This window comes from Drosophila suzukii, chromosome Y (assembly GCF_043229965.1).
Source record: "Drosophila suzukii chromosome Y, CBGP_Dsuzu_IsoJpt1.0, whole genome shotgun sequence".
Lineage (NCBI taxonomy): Eukaryota > Metazoa > Arthropoda > Insecta > Diptera > Drosophilidae > Drosophila > Drosophila suzukii.
The window spans coordinates 10,266,458-10,292,610 of NC_092085.1; the positions used below are offsets into that span (position 1 = coordinate 10,266,458).

General features: G+C 41.5%; 2 protein-coding genes across 3 annotated transcripts in view; one reads left to right on the forward strand and one right to left on the reverse strand.

Moving 5' to 3' along the window:
• Ppr-Y overlaps positions 1-26,153 on the forward strand; it is a 1,017,876-nt gene that overhangs the window by 762,026 nt on the left and 229,697 nt on the right. The window lies entirely within an intron of this gene.
• On the reverse strand, positions 18,224-19,521 carry LOC139353642 (uncharacterized). The gene is made up of 2 exons (XM_070997984.1): positions 19,027-19,521; positions 18,224-18,939 (listed from the first exon to the last, which is right to left on the reverse strand). The coding sequence occupies exon 2, from the start codon at positions 18,937-18,939 to the stop codon at positions 18,514-18,516; it is 426 nt and encodes a 141-aa protein (XP_070854085.1). The 5' UTR covers positions 19,027-19,521; the 3' UTR covers positions 18,224-18,513.

Genomic DNA, 26,153 nt, shown 5'->3' on the forward strand with positions numbered 1-26,153 from the left:
GAATGGTGGCGTTGTCCACAGTGGTATCAATTCTTTACACTTGAACAGCGGGCCAGCATGTGCGATTTGCTCAGGCAGTTGAGGCATAGATTTGACTTACTCACGACCTCCTTACGTTGGTAGCAATCCAAGCTAAGGAATTGCTGACATCGACGAAGGATATGATTACCATTGCAGTGTGGGCAACGAAGCACAGGGGGGCTTGGTTGCGCGTGGGTGTTATGAACCGAGATACGTTTTGTGGGGTGATGATCCAGTGGTGATTCAGATTTGTTGGTGCCCGAACAGTTTCTATTTTCAATGGCGTCCAGGGTGATTAACCGGTTGTTGAGAAACTGTTCGAGATCCTTGTACGAGGGAATGTGGGTTTGACTGCCGAGATGATGTTCCCAGGCGGAGTGCGTCTCTTTCGGTAATTTTGCAGTCAAATAATGGGCGAGCCAGTGATCCCCGTTCTGCAACGACGCGTTGATAATGTTACAGGCGGCTGCGCAGACGTTGACTGCACTGATCATAGATCGTATATCATCGGGCTTCTCCTTGTTTAGGCTTGGCAACTGGTACAACATGTTCATGTGATTGGAGAAGACCACTCGTGGATTGTTATAGCGCTGAATTAGAGTGTCCCATGCTACCGTATAGTTAGCGGCCGTCAAAGGAATTTGACGAATATCGCAATCTCGACCAGCTGGCAGAGATTCCTTGAGGAAATGAAACCGTTGAATATTGTCCAGCCGCTCATTTTGATGAATTAACCGAGTGAAGGCGTCATAATATCCAGGCCAGTCCACACAGTTTCCGCTAAACTTGGGCACTGGCAGTTGTGGCATGTGGACACGTGCGTCGGCAACCGTCGACACGGCGGTGGGTGCCGAGGCTGCGGACGGCGTCACTGGGAACTTTATTCGTTGGCCTTCAGCTACAAGGCAATAGGTTTCCATGTACAGATCCTCGAAACTAACGGCGATCTTCTTGGCGTGATAGTCCGTTTTGACATATCCCTCGGTGCAGATGATTACTTGATGGGTGGTCTCAAAAGCCGCGTTTAAACTCTCGATCTGCTGCAGGCGCTTCATATAATAACTTTCGGTTTTTCGAGACGCGGCATCCTTCTTATAGTTCTGCTGCAGACGTGTTAGACTTTGGAGACGCTCCTTTTGAAGTGTAATAAAACCTGCTAAGGCCGGATCATCAGCTTCGTGGTCAGACATATTATGAGAATTTTTACCAATTTATTTTGAACCTAGCTAGCTCTGCTTGATAAATAAAAAAGCACCCGTACTCACGTGATCTTTCCCTTTTTTACTTATGCCTGATGTTACGTAACGTTGAATATAGCGTGAGCGCAGGCTGTACTGTTTTTCGATTCCGCTTTGAGTAGAAGATTTTCCTTGGTTGCGAAATTATAACGGGCCTTCTTGCAGCACCCGTGTGTGTGTGTGTAGAAGGGCTGTCAGGCGACCGGGTGTGTTGGTATTGGTGACTGTGCTCTATCGGTGTGAGAGCACTTGTTGGGGGCACAAACGGAGACGATCGCAATTTGTGTTAGATGGAGTGCTGGGTGTTATGCATTATAACCCACAATTGAAAGATCAACTGAGATTTTTAAACTTCAAGCAAGAGTCCCCTCATGGGCCACCATGTTCAGTTGTGACGCCGTGCAAAAAAAGCTCTGTACGGCTGTCATTGTAAGAGGGGCTCTTGGGAGTGATTAAACGACTGAAGTTCAAATATAACAGTTTAGCCTTTAATTCTTTAGCTTATAATGTGTACACTTCACTCTTCTTCATGAATTAACTTTAACAAAATAATGGGTCGCAATGGACAGCAAAATAAAAAGAAAGACAATGTTGTTCCGGTCGCTGAAGCTTGTAGTTCTCACTGCCCTTCTCCCTCGTTCGTCGGGTTGCCAGATCTCCTGACCTTCGTCTTCAGTTGGCAGGGCGATCAGCTGTGCATACGAACCAAGTACCGTGGGACTGAACAGACACATTTATTGGAGCACTTCACCGATTCATCGGCCGGCGTGGGAAATGTGTTCATATTTAAAGTGACTGTGGCTCGAATTTCGTCGGGGCAAATCGTAAGCTGCAAGCTTGGTAGACTCACAGATGACGGGATTACACGGCATTTTAACCCTCCCTCCGCTCCACATTTGGATGTCTTTTGGAGGCAGGTGTTATTCAATAAAACACCACTTCAAAAGGATAGTTGGTGATCGTACTCTTACATACAAGGAACTGTCCACTTTACAAGCTCAAATTGAAGCGTGCTTAAACTCTCGTCCGTTGTGTCCTCTAAGCAACGACCCGGAAGATGTGATGGCCCTAACTCCAGGCCATTTCTTATTTGGGATGCTCTACTCGGTATGCCAACAGAGCAAGCCGATAATCTAAGTGAACTGTCACCACTTGGTTCAGCCATTTTGGAAGCGTTGTACCTCGGGTTATTTATCACGCTTGCAACGGAGACTGAAATGGTTGGAAAAGAGGTATAACTTGCAGCCTGGAGATCTATTACTCGTTAAAGATGAACGTTTGCCGTCTAATCTATGGGCTCTTGGTCGAGTTACTGAAATTCATTGCGGCCAAGACAGTTTGGTTCTAGTGGTTACGCTCCAGTCTCAGAGTGGTGTTAGTAAACAGGCAGTAGCATAATTGTGCCCACTACCCATACAAGATAATTCCTTAAATCGTGATCTTGACCCTCCACAAAAATTCTAAGTTAAACTATCTATCTATCTATACCGATGATGATATTCCAATAATCTGGTTAGGGGTGAGAATGTTTGGACTGTATATTGTCAACAATTACACTTGCAGTGTAACTGACCTCACACACATTCTTCATTGCCCTACATACATAATATCGTGAGCTGCAGCTTCGGTAAAAATGAAATGTAAACCGAAAATAAGTCTTCGAGCGACAGTCAACGTATTCAGAAGCATCCTCTGTGCTCTTCATTTTTATATAAGAAACATAACCTAACTAAATAGAGTGCACATTTTTTGTACCTCTAGAAAATTTTTTTACTGATATGTGATAGTCTCGTCAATACCTATCGATTGACGAAAAAAGAAGTTTAGATAATATCCAAGAGGACTATTTTGTAGGCCAGAGTCCGGAGTAGGATTACCCTACTTAATTCGATATGATAGTAAGCTAAATAAAAATCTCAACACATTAATTGACACAGGATCAACCTCCTGCTATATCAGAACAGTGACTTATAAAAACAAAAATGAGCTTCCTATATATAAAAAGTATCTACGGTTAATGGATACTTGATACTTGATATGCGTTACACGTTTTATGAAAAAGAATTAAAAATTACTGATAGGCTACATCCTATTGAAAAAATCGGAGATGTGTGAGGAGTTGAATAACTCCGCACAAATCTTAGCAGCAGCAACAACAGATGGCCGGCCGCTTACTAGATACACGCCGAGGAAGAGAGTTTGGACATCAACTTGGGAGAATAAGAGAGTTTGGAGACCAAGGATGGAGAATGATAGAGTTTGGAGACCAAGGATGGAGAATGAGAGAGTTTGGAGACCAAAGTGAGACCATGAGAGAGTGAAGACTTGGCGGGCAGAGCGAGAGTGCCGTGTGATACAGGGGATAACGGAACTCCACCGGACTTGGGACTCTGCCATGAACTTTGGACCGGGAGAAGTGCCACATCACGGCAGCGGAGCGGCACACAGGGGTGCCACATACATCACGGGAACCTGCAAGACGGCAGCGTTAGGCAGAACTTCGGTTGGAAGCGGTGCGTAAAGGACAAGTGAGTCGAACAGGAACCACGGACTTCGGATTCGGAGTGGAGATATTCAGCGGGCCGTGCGCAAAAGGGGAATAACGGTTCCCGGGGGCCCTATATAAAGCCGCAGGGCTCTGGCAGCATGATCAGTCAATCACGAGGAGTCAACCATCAAGAACAGAAAGATACCAAAGAGAACAGTCAACCAACCAATAAACTGTAAGGGAGCCACAACAACAGCCACAACAGCCTACAAGGAGCAAGATCGCTTGGTCGAGACGTTCGGGATTGGGATACCAGGAATCTCCGAATTGAGACGCAGGAAGCTGAGGTGCAGAGGGCATCACACGGCTAGGTCAAGGGGATCTGCTTATAAAAGAATGCAAATAAAAGAATCCCGACTATAACAAGCCGGAAGGGAGAGCGGTCGATCGGTACGGTCTCGAGTGGAGTTGTTTAGAAAATACCTCGCGAGTCTAAGACATTATAAGCAGTCGCCGATTCAACACATCAGAGTCGAGCAGCGCCGAGCGTCTTCAGGGAGCTTCAAGGGCCTTCAGGGAGCTACAGGACCGGAGCACCAAGTCTACGAGGCGAGAAATCAGAAGGCCACGAGTGGCGATGTCAAGGCCAGTCGAGCCACCAAGCCGCTGTAATATTGTACCCGCAATAAATCCATTACGAACCCGTGAATTCTGTGCTTTCTCACTGAGCTACTGGGCGGTCACGTTTATATAAATTTGGTGGGTCAAACCCAAAAAATCTACTGAGCTAGCCGAACAAATATCGTAGCGAGCAGACATACAAAATCAGTGCGTAACATGACATGTTTTGTTAGATATATCACTAGCAAGGTCGTCCGCAACTTAGCGTAAGGAAATTTCGTAAATAGATCGCTATATTATTCTATGCTTTTGACTTGCTTTTGTCTTTGCCACTCAACCCAAATTTATAACATTCCTCTTTTCCACACCCCCAAAGAGGTTGAGGTTTTGAGAGAATATTTTTTTGGTTTCCCCAAGGAGCTACTTCACAATGCAATTTTCTTATCTTTATAACCCTATACTAGATTCGTCGGAAAGTACGTAACAGGCAGAAGAAGGCGTTTCCGACCCCAAAAAGTATACGTTCTTGAGTCGAGTCGATCTAGCCATGTCCGTCTTTCCGTCCCTCCGTATGAACCCTGAGATCTCAGAAACTGTAGGAGCTAGGCTATTGGGAAGTTAGGCAGCGCAAGTTCGTTTAGCAGGGTGCCACGCTCACTGTAACTCCCAAAAACCTCTCAAAACTATAGGGCCTACAGCTTTAATGCTAAAATAAAAATTTGATCTGAAATGTATTGTGCTTATCAATACTTATAAATTGACCAAAAAAAAGTGTGCAAGTTATATGACACATTATTTAGGGGCTCTTACCCAATTTATAAACAACTTTGAGCCGAGAGCTAATTTCCAAATAACTCTGACAGACCCGAGATAAATTCGTGGTCAGCTATTTCTGTCAACCAGGCCTCAAAATCATTCCCACCCAGATCAATTTCACGCAGTCCGCATCAAACAGATGCTGTAAACATCCAAGCCGATATGGTAAGCAAACTCCGCTAGTGTAAACACCGATTTCCGGCCAAGATTGGACTTCAAATTTAATTGGCAGATGGCATCATCCTAAATTGCAAAATTACCTGTCTACCTGGGATGCTATGGAGTCGTTTTTGGAAAAGAGGAGCAGGATGATGGAAAACTTGGATCAAAATACAGACGGACGAACAATTATACCGATTATTAAATCTAGACACCCTAGCGGACAAATATAAAAGATTGATTTTTAATATTAAGATACCATTTTTTGAACCACACAAATTTGTTCTTTCTTACATAATCCCCTTACTAATAAGAAGCACAACAACACTACTGTTCGGAGCAGATCGACAGCGACTAGTCATGCGCGCATAGGTGTACGACGGCACCTGCAGCGCTCTTTGCTTATCTTTGTCGCCTTCGTTCTTATAACACCAAAGCTGTCGCTTATCTGTTCAGCAACTACTTTGTAAAATCTTGAAGCCTAGCTTTTACACAGGTCGCCTGCCGCTCCGAATAAACGCTATACATTTAATACAATCTATTCGGGCGTTATTAATTATAAATGTAAGGGTGACATACACAAACATTTGATGATTCCGACGTGATATAGTTTTTATCGTGCATTCGGTCACAAACATACGAATATACATACATATGTGTATATAAAAGTACACAGCCGGCCGTTTGATTTTTTTGTACATTTTGCGCTGTGAAAAAAAAAACCAAAACTGTGTTGTGCAAATAATTCTTTACAAAGTGAATCGCATTTAATCTTTGTTAATAGCGCATATTACATATAGCCGTACATACATTCGTTTGCCAGTTACATATATCCGCTGTTGCTAGGCAGGCAATTAATCAGCAAGAACAACAACAACCAAGTTAAAGGTTCCGTTGCATCTCGGCGACGCTTGTTAACCCTTACATTTTCCCGGCAAAGGGTATACGGTATTTTTTGGCTCTAACGCGGTCGGACTACTACCGAGTCAAAGCCAAATCTATTTTGCGGCAAATGAGCTCGATGAAATGTTATTTGAACGCTGATGCGGTTAATCAGTTTGACGAAGCTGATTTGCCGGCGCGGATGGAATGGATCAATTCCTTAAACCAGGCATTTGATTCTGCGCAGACATCGTTGGAAAGACTGGATTTTGAAGAGAACTCGAGCGACCATCGGATTGAATTTGCAGAGGTTTTCATGGATGTGAAGGCGAAGGCTTGGCGGCTCATCGAAAGTCACAATTGCCGGCTTCAACCGCTGCAAATTCAACATCTATTGACATCACTAATAGTGCGGATCTTTCTTTTCGATCTAGGAAGCCTCGTTTGACAAATTTGGAATTTGCTCGTTTTCATGGATCCTACTCTGAGTGGCCGGATTTTCTTGCGACTTTCACTACCATCATCGAAAATGATGATGAGCTAAGCGACATTGAAAAATTACAATATTTGCGTTTGAGTTTGGGCGGCGTGGCTCTGGAAACCATACCCTCGCTTGAACCCTCGAATTCTAATTAATAAAATGCTATGCATTTGCTGATTAATCGATTTGATAATAAAGTTTTACACTTTCAGGCACACGTTCAGGCACTATTCTGTTTAGATGGTGTCGAGAAGGGATCTTCGAAGGGTCTTCGGGAGCTGAGTGTTTGCATGAAATCGCATCTGCGAGCAATTCGAACCCTGGCCAATACGCAACAAATTTTGGATGGACTTTTAATTCACATCTTCACTCGGAAACTGGATCAGAGGACGCCGGAAAAATGGGAAGAGGATTTGTCAATCACTGAGCTGTCTACCTGGGATGCTATGGAATCGTTTTTGAAAAAGAGGTGCAGGATGATGGAAAACTTGGTTCAAGCCTTGGTAACTCAAACACCAGGCCAGCAGGTGGGAAAAAACTTGCACACATATAACAAAAATACACTTATTGCTTCTGCTACTAACTCAAATCATTTGATATGTTTATCTTGCGATGCACGGGATCATTATTTTCCAGTGCTCTCGATTTTTAAACTTGAGTCCGAATCTAGATATAGAGAAGCAAAGAAGTTGCACCTTTGCCTCAACTGTTTGCGAAAGGGGCATAGTTTTCAACAATGCAAGTCGACTCACTGCAAATATTGTCGCATGAAGCACCATTCATTATTACACATGAACCATGACCCATCCAACATCCAACTCGTTTTCATCTCCACCATGCAATGCATCCTCGAGCTCTCAGCCATTACCATCTACTTCATCAGCATTAGTATCATGTTCGCATTTATCATCGCATCCTGATCATTATTTACCAAGCCCTCCACTCAAAACCTTAAATATTTTGCCGATCGACTACGTGTTGCTTCCAACTGCTATTATCTACTTTATATCACAGAAGACCGCAAACCTCGTTTTCTGGAATAGGAGAATCTTCCATGATTTCTGATAAGACGGTCGATATTCTTGTGCAATCACGGGATGCAAGCTATCGCGCGATATTCACAGCGGTTGTGTCTCACAGTATTACTGATTATCAGCCCCATTTCAATATAAATGCAACATCATGGAGGATACCGCAAAACATTTCACTCGCTGACCCTAATTTCAATCAATCACAACGAATTGACCTTTAACTCGGCGCTGGGTTGTTTTTATAAAATAAATAATAAAATAATTTCTATGGGACAAATTCATTTGGATAGGGCCTTGCCAACTCTTCAGAACACCAAACTTGGTTGGACAGTCTCTGGAGGGTTATCATCGAACATGCCAACTCATAAGTCGGTTTTACAAGCCAGCATCAAGGACCCAGCTGATTATTCCGATGACACACTTTCCGCCATTGTAAAGCGATTTTGGGAAATTGAGGACTTCACTTCGTCTAAGCCATCTTTATTGCCGGAAGACTTGCGATGTGAGCAACTTTTTACTGAAAATTGCATTCGACTTGGAAACGGCTAATACTCTGTTCGTCTCTTGACCACTTCCGGATTCGAATCTTTAGGTGTTTCTTATTGCTTGGCTCGTCGTCGTTTCAAGAGTTTGGAAGCTAAATTAGATAGAAACCCAGCCCTGAAAGCTCAGTATTCAGCATTTTTGAGGGAGTATATCGACCTAGGTCACATGTCTCTTGTAACTAAGGAACCGCCAGAAACACAATTCTTTTTGCCCCATCATTGCGTACATAAGCAGGAAAGCACGAGTACGAAGCTTCGTGTCGTTTTTGATGGATCTGCTAAAACAACTTCTGGTAGCTCTCTGAACGACTTACTTCTGGCAGGACCAACAATTCAACAAAAAATCTTCAATATACTGCTTCGCTTTCGATTTTTTCAAGTTGCCCTTTGTGGAGATATCTGCAAGATGTACCGTTGCGTGCGTGTTTCGTACCCGGATGATTTCTTGCAGAGCATCGTTTGGAGAGAGAGCTCCAGGAAAGAATTGAGTGTTTTTAAATTGAACACGGTGACTTACGGAACCAAGCCAGCTGCCTTCTTGGCTATAAGGGCCATGCATCAACTCTCTTACGATGAGGAGGAATCATTTCCTATTGGAGCAAAAATTGTTCGTAGAGATTTCTATGTGGATGATTTAATATCTGGTGGGGACTCAGTTGAGGAGGTGAGAGAAATTCGTCGTCAGGTGAAGGAATTACTGTCGCGAGGCCACTTTCCAATTCGCAAATGGTGTTCGAATGAGTCAGCAGCCCTGAAGGGAGAGTCTGAATGCGACAAGGAGCAGTTAATCAAATTTCACGATGGATCGGATGTCGCCAAGGCATTGGGTCTAGTCTGGGATCCATCTTCTGATCAACTCCTATTTTATTTTTCTCAACCGCCAAACCAATCAACGACTTACTAAGCGGGTTGCATTGTCAACGATTGCTAAATTCTATGATCCACTCGGTTTAATAGCTCCTATTATCACAAAATCTAAGATTTTTCTGCAATCTCTATAGAGTGCGAACGTGGATTGGGATGACGCACTGCCAGAGCCCATTCTTTTGTCATGGGGGGAGTTGACCTCACAGTTATCGGTCGTACAGAACTTAAAATTTCCGCGATTCGTACGGCAACCAAGGGATTCCGTTAAGTTTAATGGAATCTGCGATGCTAGCATGTCAGCTTATGGAGCGTGTCTATACTTGCGATCGGAGACCAATGGAGAATCGAAAGTCCATCTGCTCTGTGCCAAGTCAGGGGTAGCTCCATTGAAGGCCTTAACAATTCCAAGATTATAACTTTCCGCAACGCTTTTATTGGCTGACCTAATCGTAAACGCCAAGGAAGCCATAGATTTCGATTGCACCTTTCATTGATGGTTGGACTCGTCTATTGCGTGGGCGTGGATTCGGCAACCTCCGAGGGAGTTTACCGTTTTCGTATCAAACGGAATAGCGAAAATTCAGGAGATGAAGAAAGACGTGAATTGGCATCACGTTCCTACAAACTTGAAGCCGGCAGACGTCGTATCGCGAGGATGTACCCCAATAGAATTGTTGGAACATTCCCCTTGGGCTAACGGGCCTCCATTCATTCAGCAAAGCTCGTCAAATTGGCCGCCCCTGCTAGACTCAGTAAAGGATCTTCCAGAGCGCCGTTCTGTGCATCAAACTGCAAATTTTTCAACTCTTTCGATAAGTTGCATACATTTATCGGTTCATTTCTAATTGCGCGCCGTTAAAAGGTCGTATTTCGGTGGAGGAGATCAGCTCTGGAACTGTACTTCTTTTGAGGAGCATCCAACAGATTAACTTGCCAAAGGAGTATGGATCTCTTAGCCAGGGCAAGCCGTTTCAACAGAAAAGCAAGCTGGTTTCGCTTAGGCCTATACTCGGCTCCGATGGGTTACTTCGCGTGGGTGGAAGGCTTCAGAACGCAAAATTGGACTACGATACGAGGCTTCCGTACTGTTGCCCAAGGATCATCCAGTCACCAAGGCGATCATAGTTTATTATCATGAAAAATTTTTGCATGGAGGATCGCAGGCGCTGCTTGCCGCATTACGGCACAGGTACTGGCCGATTGGAGGCCGCAAGTTCGTCGCTAGCGTTATCAACAAATGCGTCCGATGATTCCGAATGAAGACTGTTACTTGGGAGCACATGGGTAGCCTTCCAGCAAACAGAGTGCAGCCTAATCCAGCTTTTCATACCACAGGAGTGGACTATTGTGGGCCCATCTATCATAAGGCAGAGTCCAGAAATAAGACACCCCACAAGTACTATATCTACGCCTTTGTCAGTTCTTCCACGAAGGCTGCTCCTTTGGAAGTGTTCCAGGATCTCACGACGGATTCTTTCATCGCAGCGCTGATAAGATTCATCAGCCTTAACTTCGGTGGTTTATGGGAGGCTGCTGTGAAGTCAGCTAAATTTCACTTCTACAGAGTCGTCGGTGCATCCATCTTAGCCATCGATGAATTATGAACTCTCGCATATGATATTTCTGCTATCCATTACTCCCGTCCACTCTGTACAATTTCAGAAAATGCTGAAAGCCTTGAGGTGCTAACACCGGCGCATTTCCTGAAGGGTTCCGGCTACAATAAGTTTTCTGAGCCTGACATTACTCATCTTCGCGAAGGCCGCCTCAGCCGATGGCAGCGGGTGACCCAGATGCAACAACATTTCTGGAAAAGGTGGAGCCGTCGCCAAACTAGCCGTACTGCCCATCGATTCCGCGATAGTTGGAACCTTACCTCTTTTTTAATGGGGGGAGTATGTTCGAAGCAGATCGCCAGCGCCTAGTTCGACGGCACCTGCAGCGCTCTTTGCTTATATTTGTCGCCTTCGTTCTTATACCACTAAAGCTGTCGCTTATCTATTCAGCCACTACTTTGCAATGCCTGCAAATGTCTATATGCAGTTCTTGGAGCCGAGCTTTTACGCAGTCCGTCTGCCGCTCCGAATAAACGCTATACATTTAATATAACCTTTTCGTGCGTTATTAATTATAAATATAAGGGTGGCATATTTGTTGTCTTCCCCACAAGCACGGACTATAACAAAAAAACAAGGAAGAACGCTATAGTCGAGTGCCTCGACTATCAGATACCCGTTACTCAGCTAAAGGGATCAAAGGGAAATGGAGATGTGCAAGCAGCAAAGCGAGATTAAAATACGCCACCTACCGGCGGTAGACAGATTTAAGCGTTATGGGCGTTAGAGTGGGCGTGGCAAATCTTTTTTTTTTTATCAATCGATAGGTATTCCTAGTATCCTGTCTGAGTGTGAAGTACATTTATATGCTGATGATGTCCAAATATATGTTAGTAGACCCGTAACTGAAATACATGACTGTAAGTAATAAAATGTTGTGGCTAATTGAAAAATGGGCGAAGGAAAATGGCTTGTGTATAAATCCTAAAAAATCGAAGTGCTTGGTAATTGGTAAAAAGAAACTTTCAACACTTTCACTCCAAAAATTATATATAAATCATACGCCGATAAGCTATAAAGTGAATGCAGTTAATCTAGGCAGAACATTTAACAATACTTTATCATGGAGCAACCATATAGTCAAAGCGACAGGGCGTACATATGCTCTGCTGAGAAAATTTTCATTCTCCAAATCGTTCTTAACTGAGGAAGTTAGACTATTAATCGCCAAAGTTATCCTCCTGCCCACTCTCTTTTAGGGCATAGAAATTTTTGGAAATTGTGATGCGCGGGATTTGCGTACATTAACTGAAGCTTTTAACTCAGTTGTCCGTTATGTGTTTAACTTAAGACGTTTTGACCATGTATCACAACTGACATATAAAATACTTGACCTTAACTTGACCTCCTGGATCGATCTCAGAATTTTAATCTTCTTTCACAAAATAGTGACGAGTGGAGAACCAAAATATCTTTTCAATAAACTTACCCCAGCCACATCTGTAAGAACCAAAAATTACATATGCCCTCGAATACAAACACTGTGTTCGAGAAGGCAATTTTTCATAAATGGTATCCGGCTATGGAACAATCTACCGCACCAATACAAAACAATTAGGAGCGCAACTCAATTTTACAATAAAGTTAAAGATCTTTTAAAATACCAGTACACATAAGTATAAAAATTAAAAGAAATAAAATAAAACAAAAAAAAAAAAAAAAAAAACCAAACAAAAATAAAAAAATAAAAATATATATATTTTAAAAACAATAATAATTGTAACTAAGAAACTACGAAAATTTGATGTTAGTCATTAATATTAATTAAGGGCGAGAGAAATTGTTTTAATAACTTAAAAATAATAATAATATGAAATATCGACTCAATGTGACTAGCGCGATAATTATAAGTGTGCACTTGTAGCGCTAGGATATAAATAAATAAATAAAAAAAAAAAATAGGTATTGACGAGACCAATACATTTCAGTTAAAATTTTTTATCTAGCATGGAAACTGTGGGCGTCACAAATTTGGGCGGTTTGTGGGCGATAGAGTGGGCGTGGCACTCTACTGAAACAAACTTGCGCTGCGTAAGAAGCTCAGGAATCTGAGCAAATCTCAATAGCCTAGCTCTCATAGTTTCCGAGATCTCAGCGTTCATCCGGACGGACAGACAGAGGGACAGACGGACATGGCTATATCGACTCGGCTAGTGATCCTGATCAAGAATATATATACTTTATGGGGTCGGAAACGCTTCCTTCTGCCTGTTACATACTTTCCGACGAATCTAGTATACCCTTTTACTCTACGAGTAACGGGTATAATTACCCTAACAACTGACGCCGTTCTTTCTCAGGAATGAAAACCAATTACATTTATTTCAAAAAGTGTAACCAAGACCTTACATTTATACGCAACAAATAAAAAGGAACTTTTAGCCATAGTATGGGCTTTTAAAAACCTTCGAAATTACTTAAATGGGGTTAACAACATAGAGATCTATACCGATACCAAACTCTTTCATTCTCCATTTCATAAAAAAATTTAAATATTGAAATGAAAGTATGGTATTCTTTTATTGAAAGCTATTCACCCAAAATTATTTATAAGCTAGGAGCAACAAATGTTGTTGCGGACGCTTTATCAAGGATCCAATTTAATAACCTAACGGAAAGCAATAAGTCGGTCTTAGATCAAAATCTGAGCATTCAGCAGAGAGTAGTTTTGAGAATGTTATACAAGAAAGCCGTAAACCCTTAAACCAGTTTCAGCAACAGTTGCTAATAGCAACGGGGAGTTATGCAATACATGAGTCGATTAATGTATTCGGAAATCCTAGACATATAATAAAGTGTGACACTCCAGAAAATGTAATTTCAATATTAAGGGAATATTTTCCACCCAATATAACAATAGGAGTTCACTGTACTCTAGAAGATTTTTATAGAATTCAAAAACCACTTAAAAACAATTTTATAAATACATTTTTATACACTAAGACATTTGTCCAGGATGTCGGAGACGCTGAAGACAGATCTGTGCTAATCACAGAAACTCATTGTAGACCTAAAAGAGGGCTTGATAAAAGCTTTTAACAAATAACTAGACTAGAAGGAGTTTATAAAGAATTGCACATTCTGCAATCAAAACCAATACAACAGAAACCCAGTACAGAATCCTATCGGTCAAGCACCTATTCCATTACTTGTAAAGATTCCTATTCGAAATACTTGGTCGTAAAAAAAAATTCCCAATAAACTAAATATAGAAAATCAAATTTCAGAAATTTGACAACAATTTCCGTTTAGCCAAATTTTTGAAGATAGATACCGAACCAAGTTTTTCTTTATCCCAATTCAAAACTTTTGCTCAAAGAAATGGGATATCTCTATTCTTTGCAGATCCTCGCAGAATTTGCTCGCTGCATTAAAGATGAGCTTAAATTAATTGATTATTCCGAAATTATAATTAAAGCAGCACAATGATATAATTTAACAATTCGCTCAATAACCAACCAACTACTTTTTGATATACTGTTTAATAAAATCAAACACGAATATACTTCTAAATTATTGCAACAAGCTCAAGAGAAAATGTTGCGTTTCCACAATAAAGATAAACAAAATAAAAATTATCACGAGATAAATCCGTGGTCAGCTGTTTCTGTCAACCAGTCCTCTAAATCATTCCCACCAAGATCAATTTCACGCAGTCCGAATCAAACGGCTGCTGTAAACATCCAAACCGATATTGTAAACAAAAAGATCCCCAAAGCGGTCCCTAAAATCCGCTAATGTAAACACCAATTTCCGGCCAAGATTGGACTTCATCATCCTATTTTCCGATTCTCTTGAGTCATTCTCGCTATCAATTTTTGGGAATAAATCTCTTAAGCCGAGGTTTGAATATTGAACATTGAAATAGAGAGCAGGCAGTCCGTTTTTGAGATCCGAATCGAGCAGAACAATAATTCGAGAATAAATACAAGAGCAGTAAATTAAATAAGTTCGACCTATTGTAAAATTGTAATAGTGAATAAGTGATTGTTAAAAATAAAAATAAATTTTTTTAATCAATTCACTAGTGAGAAACTTAATTTGCACGTAAAATTGGCGGACAAAAACTTTACAGCGTTGTAAATCTGTTATGACTTTAGTCTACGACTAAACATCGTAAGCCAGTATACTGCCCGTATGCCAAAAGAAGTTAACGTAAGTTTGTGTTTTTCCTTTGCTAAAAAAGTTAACGTAAATTTGTGTTTTTGCGCGCACGCGAGTTGTTGCTGCTTCTGCCGACGTCGCTGCCGCGATTTGCTGATGACTGGTTGCTGCGCACTTTGCTATGTACCCTTTTTAAAGTAATTTTATTAACAATAACAAACATTTCTATTTTCATATTGTAAATTTTTTTCTGGTAAATTTCCGATTTTAAATTTGTTTTATTTGTTCATTTTTTATTTTTCATTTTAAAGTAGTTTTATTGACAACTATAAACATTTATATTTTCATATTTAAAATTTTTTTCGATTAAATTTTTCATTTTAAATTTTTCTAATCGCTTTGCACTTTTTTCTTACTTATAGAAATATAAAAAAAATGGCCTTTTTAAAAGCTTTTTTATATTTTTATAATTTTACGTATTTATTATCTAATAGTCCTTTAAGTTTTAGTCTTTTTAAACACTTATAATTCTATTAATAAATTGAGGTATTTATTTTTTCACTTATTTAAGGGTTTTAATATTTTAATAATATTTGTTAGGTATCAACCTTAAAGTAGACATTATAATAATATTTGAAGACTAGGTCTTTTTAAAGACTTTTTCTTTGATTATTATTATTTCATATTTTTAATATACGTATTTAACTAATAAAATCGTAATAGGGTTATAAGTTTCGTCTTTCAAGGACTTGCACTTATAGTTCTATTAATTTTGCTTAACTAATCCTTTTTATAAAATTATATTTATTATTTATATTTTGAAGATATATTTTCCATTAGGGAAATTTAAATAATTTTATAATAATGCCTCGACTTAATAGACCTACTGCATCTCAACGGGCTAGGAATCAATAATTAAGAAATAGGGCAAATAGGGAAAACATTGAGTATGACGAGATGGAGAGGGTAGAAAATGTAGAAAGAAAGAAAGATGCAGAGCAGGGCGTTAATACAGCGTCTCGTAGGTCAAGACGCCTTAATCTTACCGCTCGTGCATTCGAACAAGCTGCCGATACTCAGCGGCGTTCAGAAAGGAGACAGATTAGCGAGCTTAGGGATATAGAGCAGGATCAAGACACAGCGAACCGTAGGGAAAGACGCTTGATGCTGTTTTCCGTGCGGATGAGCAAGCAGCCGACACTCGACGTCGTTCTAATAGACGACAAAATGGCCAAGTGCGAGCTATAGAGCAGGCTCAAAACACTGCTGACCAATTGGAGAGGCGCTTGGATCCTGCTTTTCGTGCGGGAGAACAAGCAGCCGATACTAGGCGTCGTTTTATTAGGCGGCAAAATAGCCAAGTCCGAGCTACTAAGCAGGTTCAAAATACTGCTGACCACTCGGAAAGGCGCTCGAATCCTGCTTTCCGTGCGGATGAGCAAGCAGCCGATACTCGTCGTCGTTCTATTAGGCGGCGAAATAGCCAAGTTCGAGCTACAGAGCAGGTGCAAAATACTGCTGACCACCCGGAAAGTCGCTTGAATCCTGCTTTCCGTGCGGATGAGCAAGCAGCCGATACTCGGCGTCGTTCAATTAGGCGCTTGGATCCTACGTAACGTGCGGGTGAGCAAGAAGTAAATAACCTGCAACGAGCACAGCTTAGATCAACACAGGATCGCCTGTTGGAAAGAGCGCAGGATACGGCTAGGAGATCTTCAGCAGGGTCGTCGAGCAGGCGAGGAAGAAGTGCACGAATAGCTGCTCGACAAGCAGCCATCGATGCAATTCAAAATATAGGTCAAAGAGTTAGTCAGTATAGAAGCCTTAGTGGAAACAGGGAAGCGGCTTATTATGTCTCAGGAGCATAGGCCCAGTAGAAGACCTACTGAATTGGAAGTTCTTATAGCCACTTTTAATAGAAAAGTGAAGCTTGGTCCCGATCATATTTGCCTTTGTTGTAAAGGATTGTGGTTCCCAAAGCAAATAAATAAGCGTTCTAGATCCTATTTAGAAGAACATTGCGAGTTCAGGGAAGAGATTTACCAAAATGCAATCCAGCTTGCTTTCACTGGTGAATCTTTTAAGTTCTGTGCAACCTGTCACAGCAATATAAAAGCCGGCAGAAAGCCCAAAGGTGCCATTTCCAACGGCCTAGATTTCCCAGAAATTCCTAATTGCTTAAGGGGGCTTACTCCCTTGGAGGAACGACTGATTTCACCTCGCCTTCCATTTATAATTATTAAGTCGATAGGTCATGAGCGTCAGAGTGCTATAAAAGGAACTGTTGTAAATGTTCCAATTCCAGTAAGCAACATTGTGACGTCCCTCCCACGAGCTTTTAATGAAGCTGAGGTTATACAGCTCCACCTCAAGCGAAGAATGGAACACGGACAAGATTTCATGGCAGAGACCATTAGGCCTTCTAAAATTGCTGACGCTATTAGATACTTAGTAAATACCGAGCTTTAAAGAAAGCATAATGTGTCAGTAATCGAGCAGTGGATCTCTGACTTTACATCCGAAACTGTTCATTAGTAGAGGAGCAATTAGCCATCCAGCAGAAGGATGTAAATTCGGAGGCGACTAATTCCGATGAGAGTGCGGAAGCCGAAGAGCTAAATCCTGGAGGACAAGAAACCATGCTTGAGAATAACCAGACACACAATGTAGGAATTACGAGAATTACAATGGCTCCAGGTGGGGGCCAAAGACCTCTCGACGTGATTCTCGATGCTGACTCTGAAGAATTAGCGTTCCCAAGCATATATGCTGGCGTCAAGAGACCATCTTCAGAGAACTGACAAATTATTCTTCAATTATAAGAAGTTGGAATTGATTACACCCAAAAAAAAATGATCATAGAAACTAAACTATTCGTACATTAAAACTAAACTATTGAGTGTCAAAACTATCTTGATAAGATGCGTATTAACCTTATGACACCGAAAGTATTAAACTGAAACTTTCGAAGTTATCAAAGTTAAACTAACGAGTATACAATTTATACTCACTCAGTGTACTGAAATTTATGCTGATAGTTTACTTTTTATACTATTTAGTATAAAAGCTATCCTATGTAGTCTCCGTTTTATACTATTTCGTATACATATTATACTAATCTAGAGAGCCGTAGTATACTTTTTAAGCTATTTATCGAAATCGTTAGTATACATTTTATACTATTTCGTATAAAACTTATACGATTTCCCCGTTGCCTGTAGTATAAAATTTATACTATTTTGTTTTTCGTGGTATCCCAAACCCAATAAAATCAAGTTGTATGTTGTTTTTCTTTTATTACTATTTGACATATTATTTTGTTATTATTTCATAAATATTCATATTTTGCGCAACACACAACTCATGTTTTTAGCTCCTTCTTGTTTTTTTATATTCCTTTACCTAACACGTATATACAGACTCAAATAAGTACAAGCAACAAGAGTAGGGGCCGTGATTGCGCGGTATCACCGCAAGGTATTGCTTAGCGCAATGGTAGCCACCTAGGCTGTAGCTTCTCTCCTCTCATTCTCGATGCGACGCAGCGTTCGCAGTACACTCGCTGCGTAGGCTGCCGTCGCTGGCCGAACTCTTGCCCCGGTGGTCTTCATCAGCATTTGGCGATCAGACCCGAAGCAGTGACATTAAAATAGGACATGCTGATCGTCCTCAACAATCCCACTGCCGGACTCTGGACAACCGTTCTCCGTGTCGTGTCCGAAGCGCTTAAGGAAGCTTCGGAAGCAACCATGTCCACTCAGCGCCTGCGTGAGGTAGAAATCTACCTGGCCGTGCTTCCTATTTACCATTGCGTCCAGCGTCCAGCGTCCCTTGTTGGAGTTGTCCCAGGCTGCCTGCCAGTTGTCGACGCTCTGCATCCTGGCACTCCTCTTCACCTCGGTCTTGGTTCTGTGGCTCCCGCACCAGTTCACATAGGGGAACTTGGCTTGCAATGACGAGCGCTGCGTCGTCCGGAAGGCACTCGCTGTTCTGACAGCACAAATGCGGTACGTCGAGTTCGTTAGCTCCTTCGCGTTATGCATCTGTACGCGTGCGCAAAGCACTTGCATCTGAAAATACACAATACACACAAAATTTACCAACAGGGACAATATAATATTGATTTTTTTTAATTTTAGAACAAATATTTTACTTACATGTTGACTCGGCACAAAATTCACAAAAATGCGGGACCAAACTCACAGAGATAAATCATCACAATAATCATTAACGCGTCAAACAACGCCAACTCCGGTAGCATTTTCTGTGTTCGTATACTCGCTATTGTCCTGGTTTTACACCAAAATATATGTTCGAATATTCGCTATTGTCCTAGTTTCACACCATGAAAAACTATTTAATGTTCAGTATACTATTTATACTACAGAGTCTCACTCATATAATAATTGGTATAAGCTTAATACTATAAAGTGTTGGCATGAAACTATTTTGTAATAACTTGAAACTACATTTTCTTTATACTACATTAAGTTTTTGTTGAAACCAAAAGTATAAATTATAAACTAAATAGTCAAATATGACTAGTTTAAAAATAACACTACAGGTTTACGCTTTATACTCTTTGGTAGAGCACTTACACTACAAAGTATACAGTTGAAACTAATTAGTGTTGAGTTAATACTTACATTTTTATACTAACTTTAGTATACTTTTAACACAACGCTTATTAAGTGTATACTTTTGGTTTTTTTTTTTGGGTGTAAAATTCGAAACAATATTTCAACTTGCTTACGTAAGCGCAGCGCCTCCAGCGCTATAACAGCTGCTAAAGTACTTGATGAAGATTTTATGGGCAACTTAATTAGCCATGATGATGGATAGCGAATTCTTGAAGATATTCGCACGTGTCCTGCTCACTGGGAAGAAGAAAAGAAGAAAGTCATGGCAATGATTCGCCAATTTGGTTTGGCGAGTTGAGTTTCAACAGAGAGGTTCAACTCATATTCACGGTATGTTTTGGCTGGCATCTGCTTTGGATTGTTTATATAAATGACCGTAAAGGTCAGCCACCGCAGATAATCTCCAGTGAAAACCTCGGTATCGCACGGAGGCAGCCGACAGCCAGAGGAAATGTAAGTCTGGGTAGGAACAGCTTGAACTTGGGGATCTTGGGCTATCATATCCGCGATCTGAGCCCCACATCTCTCTATCAAATATGTGTTAATATGTAGTCCCCGGTGGAGTAATTGTATTATTTCGCCTTTATTTAAACGTCTGAATGAAGAAAAATACCAAAATATGCCAATACGTTGTTGGCCGGAGGAAGCTATTTGTTGATTATTTAGTATTAGAGTATTGTTTTAATTTAATTTAATATTCCGAGGGAAAAAATACTAAAATATACCAAAAATATTGGTGGACGGAGGATGCTAAGCATGCGGTGGAGTTCTGGTATTATTTTCCCTGGATAAATAAATTTTACGGAGTAAGTACCAAATACCGAAAAAAATACTCAAAAGTTTGACGGTGGTAAATAAAACACAATGACCAAAAAAATTTTCACGTAGGTTGGTTTAATTTTTATTTTATTATTTTTAACCGGATGACCGACGGAAAACTTTAATTAGTCGGAACGGGTTGGTGGATTTAAAATTATATCTGAATGTACGTAGATATTTGTGTATGTAGATTTGGATATGTATGTAGATATTTGTACATGTAGATTTGGATATGTATGTAGATATTTGTATTTTTTTGTGATATGTGTGTATGTATGTAATGTTCGCAGGTTTCAAATGTATTAAATAATTATTGCCGGCGGGATATGTGTTCTGGTGGTGTGCAAGTATTTGAGCGGCTGTATATCCATTGAGAAAATCTTAGAATGTTTTGTGAAACTGAATTCAGGCAGAACACTGGAAATTAAATAATTCTCACTGTATGCTTGGTTTATATTTGCACAATATTTTTTCTAAGCTTGGATTTTTTTTCTCGATTTTATATATGTGTATGCAAGTATGGATGAGCGGCCAAATGCAATTAAAAAAGGAGTCGGAAAAATTGGCAATATGGCCGCACGTAGGAAAAAGGAAAATCGAAGAAAAAATGGCGATGTAATTTATTAATTGCCGTTGTCGGATTTAATCGGACTTGGATTTTGCACATATCGTACAGAAAGTCAAACGAATTATATTTTCGAGTGGCTTACTGCAGACCTGCAATTAATACGACGAAAAGCTTTACTTATCTTATCGGCTCGAATGGATCAAAATGTACGCCGGGGGTAACGGGGTACGTCGGAGCTGGTAGAATGGCGTGGGAGGCGACGCGGGAAACTGGCGGCGTCGGCGGGCTGCTGCGCTGGGCTTCGGCGGTTTGCTGCTGGTGCGGCGGGAAGCGTCTAAGCTGTAGGGGAGAAAACCATTCGAAACGCGAATTGCCCCTTGACCGAAAAGTAGTACGCAAAAAAGTTCACTTGTAAAATAGGCGGGGGAGCGACCGCTGCTTATTCCATATAAGTACCAAAATTGAACTACCTAAGTCTAAGCTCCGCTCCGCGCTCCAAAGCTCAGCGGAGACTTTACGGATGGGAGCTGGGAACAGCGTAGGAGAACGCGAGCGCGAGAGAGCGGCAGAGCGAGGGAGGGGTGCAGCTGGATAGTGGGGCCGGTCCAGATTCGCTGGACAGTGGGTCTGAGCATTCCGCCTCCCTTGCAATCGCTAGCGATGCAAAAAAAGAGGTGTACTTCCGTGTAGCGGTGGACTTGTAAAACAAGGTCTTGAAGTTTTTGACACCAGCTTCCCATAGGCCTCCCATATGGAGATGGAACTTCTGCCAGTCGCCTACGCCCTAAGCCTGCGTACAGGCGCCGGGGAGGATCCACCCGAACACAGTCTTCTGGGCTACTGGCAGTCCCTCGTCGACAGCGCGGTTTGGTAAGTTGGCGGATCTTGCCGGAGCTAAAGAAACGCGGCTCGTTACTAGGTAGTTTTGGACGGCTCTCTTGGAATAAGAACCACCTTGGTCACTGGACGTTTGACAATGCCGCGCCGGAAAAACGGAGCCTTTTCTTCCGAGTCGCCACTCATTTGAGGGCAAACTGTCTTCCTTAATGACGACCATGACGTGGAAAGACTCTACGTGCTGCCACCGGTTCAGAATGGCCTTGGATTCGCCCTTTACTTCAGGTCCCACTATGGATAGAAGAGGTCCACCAACAAGAAAGTGCTCTGGTGTCAACGCTAAGAGATCAGTTGGATCCTCGGACATTGAAGATAGCGGAGGGTTGACAGCTCTTCAAAGGTGGACTTCCGTGTAGCGGTGGACTTGTAAAACAAGGTCTTGAAGCTCTTGACACCAGCTTCCCATAGGCCGCCCATATGGGGTGCCCCAGGAGGAATGAATTGCCAGCTGAGCTGCTGATGACGGCCGATTAACGGCTTGCAGAAGTCTCGGGAAAGCACGGTGGAAGCGCCGACGAAGGTCTTTCCATTGTCGGACTGGACTTGCCGAGGACACCCTCTTCTAGATACGAAACGAGCGAAAGCGGCAAGAAACTTTTCAGTCGTTAAGTCGGATGTAGGCTCTAGACGGATGGCCTTTGTAGAAAAACAAACGACAAACAAAACCAACACAAACACTTATGTAATGAGACAAGCTCTTCCGGTATAATTTTATATACCAAACGGGTAGGCGTAGTCCATCCCTGTGTACGTGAACGGAAGGGAAAAAGACACTCGCCCTTTCGGAAACTTCCCATCATTTGTACTTCTCTGTTGGCAACGAACGTTGTCCAATGGCACGCTGGTTTGGCTAACAATGCTAGCACAACCGTGGAATCGGTCCAACAATGGAGTTTTGAGGTTAGCCTAGCATATTGGGAAGAATGGCTTTGGCCATCTCGGACAAAAGGAGAGCCCCACACAACTCCAGCCTGGGAAGGGACACCGTTTTGACTGGCGCCACACGCGTCTTGGCCGTGAGCAAGTGCACCATCGTCTTATAGCCCATTTCTACGCGCACATAGATCGCAGCTCCGCATGATCTACGCGGAACTCTGGACGGAAGGAAAGCCATCTGGGTATTCTGACCTGGTCTAGGACCGAATAGCTCTTGGAAGTTTATCAATCTCTTGCATAAAGATTTTGGCACACACAACAAATGGAGCGAGCCAGCCTGCTGGATAAAACAGCTTGGCAATTTGGGAAAACATTTGGCGTTTCGTTGCTAAATCTGGTGGGACGAAAAATAACTTGTCGGAAGACGCCCTCCATCGTACGCCGCGAGTTTTGGCTGTGCTCTCAGTGTCGATCTCGAGGAAGTCTGTTGTCAGAAGACGATCGCTTTAAATATGAGCTAATATTTCTTTGTGGTTGGAGGTCCATTTTCTCAATGAAAAGCCCGCGGAATCTAGAGCACTTTGTAGCTCGCGAACAATGAGCTTAGCGTCTTTGGCGGAGTCAGCTCCCGAAAGGACATCGTCTACATACATATGATTTCGAATGACGTTGTTCGCTCTTGGATGCCTGAGCTGCACGTCAGTTGCCAGCTGTTGCAGGACTCGAATGGCCAGGAATGGCGCGCAAATGACTCCAAAAGTTATCGCCTGTAATTCGAAATCTCGAATGTGCCCCTCACTGTTGCGGAATAAGATAAATTCTTCGGATCTACCCATATCTGTCGATACATTTTCTCGATATCGGCACTGTAGACGTATGGGAAATATCGCCACTTCAGGATCTGGATAGTTAGATCGGACTGTAAGACTTGGTGGTTGTACTTTCCGGCTCGAGTTTGCCATGATGCGGAAGGTAATAAATGGCAGAATTATGGGTAGGATGGACTTCTTTCATGTGATGGAGGTCGAGATACTCTTGAATCACGGAGTCGTATTTGGTTTTCAGCTGACTGTCCCTCTTTAGGCGTTGCTTGATCCTGGCAGATCCTCCACCTCCCAAAATTTGGCGAGAAGCCTATCCAAGGACGTGTCAACCGTGTGGGAGATTCAGGTGGAAAAAACGAAAATTTGATTTTCCTTTGGAGCACGAACGGGTCTTGTTAGAATCCATCCGAAAATGGTTTCTTGACCGAGGAGAGAGCCACAAATGATCGGCCGGGTGCCGCTTAGGAGAATGTATGGCAGAATATCCATCTGTGCACTCTCGTACAACTTTTGATCCGCTAGTGGCAGTTCGGGAAGATCCCGTAGAAACTGTTGCGAAATCGGACATGATGGGAGGTTTCCAGCTAACTGAGGAAGAACATTGGCCTTCGTGTTTATTTGCAAGCCATGCCTGGTCGGAAAACGGATGGTAAACTGACAGAGCTTTTTGGATTCAGCGGATACTGTCTGGTTTAGGCCTGATACTTGGTCTCGGATTACTTGGTGAGGCAACTTAATTAATTTGAATAGCCGCTCAGAAATAAAGGTTGCGTCTGATCCTGAATCTATCAAGGCACGAGCTTAAAAATTCGACCCCAGGTGACATATGTCAATTATGGCGGTGCCCAATAAGTCGGATCTATACCCTGTCGCGAAGTTATACCCGTTACTCGTAGAGTAAAAGGGTATACTAGATTCGTCGGAAAGTATGTAACAGGCAGAAGGAAGCGTTTCCTACCCCATAAAGTATGTATATTCTTGATCAGGATCACTAGCCAAGTCCATCTAGCCATGTCCGTCTGTCCGTCTGTCCGGATAAACGCTGAGATCTCGGAAACTACAGTTTTGATGGTAGAATACAAATTTTAACTTAAATGTATTGCTCTCATCAATACCTATCGACCCAAAAAAAAGTTTGGTTTGGTTTGTTCTTCGGGGCGCTGCCGTGGGGGCGGATGTTTTTGGCAGAGATTGACTGACGGCCGTACGTCGTTTATGGCTTCTAAGGTCCGGTGACTTATTAATAAAACAATTATGACCTACGGGAGAAACAAACCGATAACTGCAGAAATGAATGAAAAACATAGGAAGACTGCTCTTAGAGTTTTCATTACCGGCCTAAACGGCCAAATTTCAGACACAATTTTCTCAATGAATCCACCTGACCTACCGAATGCAATGGTCATAGTTCAGGAATTGGAAAGCAACAACATGAGGGCGCATTTCGCAAATAGTTTCTCAACCACTCAAAGAAAAAATAGTGAGCCAAACACTGGTGGAAATGGTCAAACACATTTCAACCAAAAGCAAAGACAACAAAACAACAATTACAATAACCAGCGAAAAAGTAATAATTTAAGGTTTAATCATGACAACAACCAGAACAAAAATAGGCTTACCCCACTTATTTATAAATAACCCCAAAAAATAAATAAAAAATTAAAAATATTAATTGACACTGGGGCAACCTCGTGTTATATTAGAACTGGAGTTTACAAAAATAAGAATGAGCTTTCAATATACAAAAGAGTATCCACAGTGAATGGAAATTCAATAATTAAATATTATCATATAATAACTATTTTGGATACACGGTATACTTTTTATGAAATAGAAGGGCTAGACTCAGATCTACTGATCGGCTATAACTTATTGAAAAAAATAGGAGCTGTGATTGATACAGCTAAGGGAGTTATTAAATATAACGGAATAGAAGAGAAATTAAATTATGACTACGGAAACAATTTAAACCAACATTCTTTAACAGAAGAAAACACCATTCTTCCATTAAAAGAATTTATATTAAAAAAATACTTTGATGAAAAGGCTCAAATCAGATCCCAATCCAAAATGGGTAACCAAAGCGAATTTAGTTTGGGATATACAAGTCCTGAACACGCCGTCGTTGAAATATCAGACAAAAATAAAAGTTTGGAACTTAAAAATTCCGAACACGCCGTCGTTGAAATATCCGACAAAAATAAAAGTTTGGAATTGAAAAATTCTGAACACGCCGTCGTTGACCTATCCGACAATCAAAAAATAAACAACATAAAAATATCATCTGCAGATCAAAGAAAAGATCTGGAGAATGAAATATTAAATATTATAAATAAAGAGCATTCAAAAATAAATATGCAGATACCTTTTAGGACGGATATACGCGGTGAAATAAACACCGTAAATGATAGGGCGATTTACAGCAAACAATACCCTTATGCTTTATCAACTTCAGATTTTGTAAATTCTGAAATAAGTCGAATGCTAAAAGAAGAAATTATAAGGCCAAGTAGAAGTCCTTATAATTCCCCTGTACTAGTGGTACCAAAAAAGGGTTTCAATGAAGATGGAACTCCAAAACTAAGACTCGTAATTGACTAAAAAAAACTAAATGAAAATACTATACCTGATAGGTATCCAATGCAGGACCCTTCAGTGAT